General features: G+C 39.0%; 1 protein-coding gene across 3 annotated transcripts in view; it reads right to left on the bottom strand.

The window, feature by feature from the left end:
- Positions 1-2,245: 2,245 nt before the first annotated feature.
- The window catches only part of septin12 (septin 12), a 50,226-nt gene continuing 44,057 nt past the window's right edge, over positions 2,246-8,414 (bottom strand). For all 3 annotated transcript variants that reach the window (XM_028023993.1, XM_028023994.1, XM_028023995.1), the window contains 5 exons: positions 7,214-7,331; positions 6,604-6,699; positions 6,284-6,380; positions 5,031-5,082; positions 2,246-4,108 (listed from right to left, as the gene is read on the bottom strand). In XM_028023993.1, coding sequence (XP_027879794.1) covers positions 3,946-4,108; positions 5,031-5,082; positions 6,284-6,380; positions 6,604-6,699; positions 7,214-7,331 — 526 coding nt within the window. In that variant the 3' untranslated portion in view covers positions 2,246-3,945. The remainder of the gene's footprint in view (positions 4,109-5,030; positions 5,083-6,283; positions 6,381-6,603; positions 6,700-7,213; positions 7,332-8,414) is intronic.

Here is an 8,414-nt window from a genome sequence, read left to right as displayed (position 1 = left end):
GTTTGCCAAACTGAAATGCTATTAAGATATTAAAAGATAGTTAAGAAGATGGTTTTAAAATCCTTAAGGAAAATATGCACATTTGATTCAGTTAAGCAGTTATTTTATTAAATCATAACTCCTTGTCATTAGTGTGCCTCCATGTGCTTCTGCTTTCCTCTTAATTACAAGTAAATGTGAGGGACAATAAATTGATTGTTCTAAACAAAAATAAATTCAGTTTCAAAAGATACTAAACATATTTTTCCAAATGGAGTCAATTTTCTTTCTAGAAATTTTTGTATAAAATTCCCTTTATTAATTACCTACACAGAAGAGCAGGCTGCTATGGGTTCCTACTATTTTCTGCTTCGTCACCTTCGATAACCTGAGTTGTCAGCCATGTTGGCCTCTACACCATGTTCCAAATTATTATGCAAATTGGATTTAAGTGTCATAAAGATACATTTTTTTGTTCTGCTATTAAATTTATAGATGGTATTGTGTGTCAGGGCTCTTTGAATCACTCTAATTAATTTCAGAAAGCTGGTTGATTAATTTGTCTGGTGAACTCAATTAAAGGAAATCTATTTAAGAAGGATGTTCCACATTATTAAACAGGCCACAGGTTTCAAGCAATATGGGAAAGAGAAAGAATCTCTGCTGATGAAAATCATCAGATAGTTTAGTGTCGTATGACAAGGTATGAAAACATTAGATATTTAACAAAAACTGAAGCGTTATCGTACTGTGAAGAGATTTGTGGCTGATTCAGAACAAAGATGGGTTTGTATAGATAAAAGCAAAATGAGGAAGGTTTCTGTTAGACAAATTCATCACATTAAGAGAGCAGCTGTTAAAATGCCCTTACAAAGCAGCAAACAGGTATTTGAAGCTGCTGGAGCCTCTGGAACCTCAAGGTGGAGGAACCAGAGGCTTGTGGTGCATCAACCTACTATTGGGCCCCTAACCAGAGCTCACAAGCAGAAACGGTGGCAGTGGCTCCAGCCGTACATGAAGATTAATTTTCAAACAGACTTGTTCACTGATGACTGCTGTGCAACCCTGGATGGTCCAGATGGACGCAGTAGTGGATTGGTGGTGGATGGCCACCACGTCCCAACACGGCTGTGATGTCAGCAAGGAGGCCATGATGGCCGAAATCATGGAGAGAGAGACAGAGAGAGAGAGAAAGAGAGAGAGAGACAGAGAGAGAGAGAGCTGGTCGGCCCCTTCAGAGACCCTGATGGTGTGAAAATGACCTCAGCAAAGTACATGGACTTTCTGACTGATCACTTTCTTTCATGGTTCAAAAAGAAGAGCTGAACCTTCAGTAGCAAAATCATCTTCATCATGACAATGCACCATCTCATGCTGCAAGGAATACCACTGTGTCATTGGCTGCTATGGGCATAAAAGGGCAGAAACTCATGGTTTGGTCACCATCCTCCTCTGACCTCTGACCTCAGCCCTACTGAGAACCTTTGGAGTTTCCTTCAGCAGAAGATCTGAATGCAGTTCATATCAAACAGCAGCTCTGGGAAGGTTTTCTGACATCCTGCAAAGAAAATCAAGCAGAAACTTTCCACAAACTCACAAGTTCAATGGATCTAGAATTGTGCTGTGATATCAAAGAAGGTTCAATGTTAACATGTAACTCTGTCTGTTAAGATGTTTTTGATTGAAATAGCTTCTGATTTTAGTACATGTGAACACTTAATGCTGCACATTCAAAGAATGACCGTTTGCAGTTCTTTATAATCCATAAAATGTTTAGAAAATCTGCTGTGCATAATAATTTGGAACAGTGCAGTTTGAGTTTTTTATTTTATTTTTTTAAACTGTTCTCATGGGGAGCTTTGTTCAGTAAAATTTGATCTATACTGTAATAGTTCATGACTGGAAAATTATACTGACCATCATTTCCATCGACCATTTAAGAAAATCTGTGAAAATATCACTTGCATAATAATTTGGAACACAGTGCAATGTATTTTCCAGTAAACAGAGGGCTAATTGATGGGGACATTAGTTTGTTTTGCTGCTTCACTATTTAGCAGCCGTAACATTTTTAGTAAAACAAAGTGTCGCATGGTGTGGAACTTAGTAATCAGGTTCAAATTAAATTAAAATTCACTTTATTTATCCTGAAGGAAAACATGTATTTGTCGCCACTGTTATCATCCAACTTTCTTCAAAGAGCCGTTGTGGACGGTGACGCTGTGAGGACCAAGGACAGCAGTCTGGAAACAGTGGACAGCTCAAACATGTTGAAAAAGGCAGCTCCCTTTATTAAACACACTTAGTTTTCATGCTACATGTTTCACAGCTATTCAGTCTCAGTAGGAACACAAACACATGGCTTACTAAACGCTCATACAACACTTTCAGAGGATGTTCATTAAGCATGAAACATTTCCTTCTTCTACTGTTCACAGATTGGTTTTTCTGACAGAAAACGTTTGATAATGGATGTTCTTTTTATTTTTTCCTCCACCAGGTGGCGCACTGAGCAAAGCTGCAGCTGACCGTCCACTCGTGTTGAAAAGAACCGAAATGAACAAGGATTTGTCTTAAGGACAATCCTTCATTGTCTTAAGGATTTTTTACAGCAACTTTCTGTAAAGTTACACTTTCAATTAAAACACAACTGAAAATTGAGAATATTTTCTGTTATTTTGGCACTTTAATGCGGACAGCAAGCTTTCTAGAAGCTTTAAAGCTACAGAATGTAACTTTTATGAATTTTTTTTTTTTTACATATTTGTTTAAACTGTCACTATGACGTGACAGCATAGCATGAGACAGATAATCTTTGAAAAAAATCTAGCTCCTCTGCAAACTAGAAACAACCAATCAGAGCCAGGAGGAGGGTCTTAGCATTGTCAATCACGCTTGTCTACATGCAGCTTCTTCTGCTACAATACAGCTTCTCCCCATCAATACAGCCTGTCATGAATGCTAAGGCTGGCATGGCCACCAATGACAACGTATAAACAGCAGCTACTTTACAGTAATGACCGACAGCGCTAAGCCCCTCCTCCTCGCTGATTGGTTGATTTTGGTCAGTGCATTTCATCAGACGGCAATAGCAGCACATGCATTAGGTGGAGGAGTTTGATCTTTTCATAGATTATCTGTTTCATAGCAAACTGTCAGGACATGGTGGCAGGTTAAACAATATGTCAAAAAGATATGTATATATTTTTTTACAAAAGTTACATACTGCAGCTTTAACAGAAACATTACTTTGGGCTTAACATTGAATACCATGTCAGAGTCATCTCACAGATCTATCCAGTGTGGACATGGAATCCTACAAATCAACACAGCTAGTAAATGATGACAATATTAAGGAAACCGAATCCTACAGTTAAATCTTTTAGTTAGTATACCCTACAGTCAGTTAGCTCTATCGTTAACAGATCAAATTCATGAAATAATGGCAGCCCTTTTTTCAACGACAACAAAAAAATGCAGCTCAAACCACACATGCAGATAATTAATGGCATAATTTGTCAGATTAAAAACTCAGTGGAGAAAAAGTTAAGTTCTTGGCACAGCCGGGGCTTCTAACTAATGCTTTATTCACCTGTTTTACACACCGCAGCATCCCAACTGAGCATAATTCCACACCGCAAGGCCAACATGTCTGTGGACATCATAACGAAGTGTGTGTTCACCTGGAGGCTGAACTGCAGCCTCCATTAATCCCGCCTGTCTTTGTCCTCCCAGGTCATCGCTGTGACCTCCCTGTCCAACACATCTAGCTGCAATTCATTTCCTCCATCTTACATCAAAACCTCCCACATTTCTCAGACAAAGTATTCCACTACTTGGTCCCATTGTAAAAAAAAAAAAAAAAGAAGGAAAAAAAAAGAAAACATTTCTCCCGTGTTTCACCGTGACGTGAGGAGAGCCTCACGCCTGAGAGCGCTCAGGAGGACAGGGTGGACGAAGGACGGATCAGAGCTGGCTCTCCGTCTCACATGTGTCGGTCCCGTTCTTCAGGGGCCAGCTGGTCAGAACCAGCTCGCTGAAGTTCATGTTGCTCTCGTTGAGTCGTCGCACGCGGTACGTCTCATAGTGGATGTTGTGGGTCACGTCCTTCAGGTCCTGCAGGTGAGACCTGCGCAGAAAACAGTCGGTGACAATTTCACCGCTCTGTGGCTCTGATGCGAACTGGTTTCCTGTGAAAAGTGCTGATGTGGAAGTAAAAAAAAAAAAAATTCCTACAGGAATCTGAAGCCACAGTCATACTGAGGAGTTCAGCAGGTAGCCCTTAACCCAGTAAAAGTGCAGCGCACAAAAAAAAAACCCGGATGCATAAAGTCGTGCGCACCTTTCCTTAATAAATCCTAATTTGCGGGAAATAGAGCCCAGCTGCTGGTCCCCCTTGTCGCCACCCATAAATACATATGTAAATTAGTATAAAAACCCGGAAGTCTATCACCACGTGACAAGATAACCATGGCAACGTCCTTGTTCGAAGCAGTATAAGTATTTATAATAATAATAATAATTATATATTTTATTTAAAATGTGCTTTCAGGGAAAAAGTATGCTTGTATTTACACAAACTTTGATGCAAAGTTAATTTCTATACATGCCGACTTGTGCTTAAAATATGGCGTCGCACATTTTTTGTGCGCACACACGCTTTATGCATGAGGCCCCTGGTCATTTGGAAAAAGAATTAAATAAATCCATACCTAGCCAAAAGTTGTTTTGTGATTATGCCGTCAAAATTAATCTTTCTAACCTGTAAAGCGTCTCTATGACAACCTCCACTCAGATGAGGCTCTGCTTCCAGGTTTCACTTTAGTGCTGTGGTTAAACTATTTCAACTCTATAAAGTTAGTCATTTTCTCAATAAGCTCACTTAATGCATGTGAAGTTGAACCATAGTGACTATTAGTGAATAACTGGCAAGGTTTTCCTTGCAATAATTTTTTATAATTTCATAAGCAGTTTTCATGCTATCGGGAAACTGACCATTTAATAAAGATGAATTCCTTTCGAATAAAGATCAGCAGTAAAGTCAGACTCACCTGATAAGAAGATCTCTCAGGTTTGCAAACTCACAGTGAGCCACATTTTCAACTGCATGAAAAGAAAACAACAGATTAGCTCTCATCATTATCAGTTACATCCTTTAATATACCAGATGTTTGGAACTTGTCCTCCATAACATCCAGTCTAGCTTTTGAATTGCTTTAGTTACATCAGATCATTCAATACACATAAAAAGACAAATAACAAGCCTTTCCTGTTTTAAGCTTTCTGACTAAAGTTAAGTGTTTTGAATATCTGTCCACCTGCTTCTCACATCAGTTTTCTGTAAAGTTGACCCATTACTTCAGACAGAACTGCTGTAACTTGGTCTGTTAGGAACTAATCTGGCAGCATCCTTAGAATCATTCATGTGGAAAATCTATTTGTCTCCCTGGTGCTTTCAGGTGTTGTTTCTATATTTCCACACAAAGTTCTTTCCTCATGCTGTCATCTGTGCTGTGAAGCCCACCAGTCCCTTGTGCAGCTAAACAGCCTTTCCTCCATGATGCTGCCACCCCCTTAATCCACAGTTGGGGTGGTGTTAACAATGCTCATGGCAGCCAAATATTTCCATTTAGTTTAATCAGATGTCCTCAAAATATTAAAATATTTTCATTTGCAAGCTGTGAGTTGTAATTTCTTTTGGAGTGGTGTCTTCTTCATGTCAGAGTGACCCTTCAGCCCATGTCGGTCCAGGAAGTGTTGGTAACATTTTATTTGAAGGGGTGTGCATAAGACTGAGATAACATTGTCATAAACATGAAGGAGTCTTTATGAATGTTTTGACTGTTGTCACAAAGTGTCATTCGGCAAATAATGACACTTTTAATGCAAAGTTGACATTTTTGATTGACTTTTAATCAAAGTTTTAAAGGAATTTTGAATTAAAGACTTCATTATTTACTGAATAATGCAAAGTTGACACTTGCATAAATCATATATAATTTTCCAGAATTTTGACACCTGGAAAAAAACCACAAAACACCACCCCCACTTACTTCTCCACCGCTTCTCTGCTTTAGTTAAACTTCGACTTTTCTGTGCTAACCTTCACAGAGCAGTTCTGATAGAAGAGTATTTTCCCACCATTAAAGCAACTCTCCAGAAATCCACAAAACAATCTGCAGTCCAGAGGGAGCAGCTGGTAAAGCTGTTGAAGTCTGCCACGCCAAAACAAGGATCCTGATGTTTTTACCACAGACAATGTGAGGCCTAAACCTTAAAAACAGGCCTGGAACTCAAAACTCACCTTCAATGATTCCCCACTTCGTCTTCCGGCCCAGCACCTTGTTTCCATTCACCTGGTGCTCCTTGTCAGTTCCCACAACAGCAAAGGGAATGCTTTCCTGGAAAAGTCATTGGTTATTCTAATCTCCATAGAAACAAGTCAACAGAAAACTGAAATATTTGGTCCTATTATTGCTGTTATGGCCATTGTACTTAGTTAGTTTGATCGCTCAGAAATGATAAAACATCTGTTCTGACAGCCAGTCCTGTGCACCGTCCTGAAATCAGGCTAATTCTTTATCGGTACTTCCTGTGGGTCATTTTAAGGCTTAGAATCTTCACCCTGATTCTGTCGTTGAGAAGGCGCTCTTCTGGATCTTCATCGTGCTCTCTCTGGGGGTAAACACGAATTTCATTGGATGTCAAGTCTTTCCTTATCTGCAAAAGGGAAAAAAAAAGAGTCAATCATTCAACAAACACTGCAGTTCAGTAGCAGCTCAGGGAGTCGATCTTTTCACAGGTTATCTGTCTCATGTTGTTCTGACATGACATGGTGACAAGTTTAACAAATATGTAAACATGTTTTCATTAAAAAAAAAGAAAGTTACATACTGTAACTTTAATGACAAAAGAACTTGAAATGTTAAAGTATACAACAAAGTCAAAAAATACAAAACTAAAAACTAATTTAACAGCAACATTTTGGTGTATTTAGCCTGTCAGAAAAAATGTTTTTTAATTTTTCAAAGTCATATTTTCACCATGTTATTCACACATTTATTAGTTTATTAGTTCTAAACTAAACATTTAATTCAATGTCACTTTAATTCACTTCAATCAGAGTACCGTATGTTAAATTTAACGTTAACATGAGTTAGAAAAGAGGTGAAAATAGAAAGAGTTGAGTAAAAAAGACTCGGACTGCGTGTATGTACAGAGTGCGATGCCTCACCCTTTCTTTAAATTCCTGTCTCTCTTCTACGGTGAGTGTGTCTGCTTTAGCGATGACAGGCACAATGCTCACTATCTTCCCCAACCTCTTCATGAACTCCAGGTCGATGGGGCGCAGCCTGAAAACACAGAGTCCCGATGGAGTGTCACAAAATCACACACTTCAAAGCCTATTACTGTGATAGGTCAACACATAGCAAACAGTTATGAAGTGGGAGGAAAAGACTGAATGGTTTTTGAAGCTCTTTTTTCACAAATAAAAATCTAATAGATATTCCAGCTGAAAAAAGAATTCCAACAACATGACGCTGCTATAGCCGGTTGCCTTGCAGCAAGAAGGTCCTGGGTTCGATTCCCGGCCAGGGGTCTTTCTGCACGGCATTTGCATGTTCTCCCTGTGCATGCGTGGGTTCTCTCCGGGTACTCTTAATCCCACAGTCCAAAGACATGACTGTCAGGTTAATTATTCTCTCTAAATTCTCCGTAGGTGTGAGTGTGTGTGTGCATGGTTGTTTGTCCTGTTTGTCTCTGTGTTGCCCTGCGACAGACTGGCGACCTGTCCACGGTGACCCCGCCTCTCGCACGGAACGTTAGCTGGAGATAGAGACCAGCACCTCCTGATCCCTCTAAGGGACAAGGGTTTAAGAAAATGGATGGATGGATAATGCTGCCACCATAATGTGTCATGTTGACTTTTTGAAAAACTCTGTGTGTTTTTTTATGTGACAACAAATGACAGACTCACCTAATTCATTCTATTGTGAGTTTAATGGGAACTCTTGGTTTGCTCACACAAGCAGGCCGGTCATGAATAAATTGTGAATAATTTATTGCGCAAATTTGCGCCTGAGTTTGTCCCAGAAATTATAGTCATAAGTGACAAAATTGTCCTTTTGAGACCATTTTTTACTAACATAATGATAAAGGCATAAAAATTCAAGAGCATTCTCTCAAAGATCAGTAATCTTTAATATCCAAATAACATTTAACATAACTGGAAGATATTTTAAACATCCAAAATCAATAAACAAAATAAATAAAACTATTTATGCAGTCGTCACTAAACAAAATTGTGCTTCAGCTCATATTAATCATTGCACTCAGAGAAAACAGCATCTTCAGTGAGCTCCACAAAGAAGCATTCAAATGGAAATTATTGCTCCCATTTTAAATGATCGTGCGATTAATTGATTTATTGCTTA

The sequence above is a fragment of the Xiphophorus couchianus genome, chromosome 7 (genome assembly GCF_001444195.1).
Source record: "Xiphophorus couchianus chromosome 7, X_couchianus-1.0, whole genome shotgun sequence".
Classification (NCBI taxonomy): Eukaryota; Metazoa; Chordata; class Actinopteri; order Cyprinodontiformes; family Poeciliidae; genus Xiphophorus; species Xiphophorus couchianus.
Note: the sequence above shows the minus strand (reverse complement) of the source record. Positions and strands in the feature narration are given on the sequence as shown.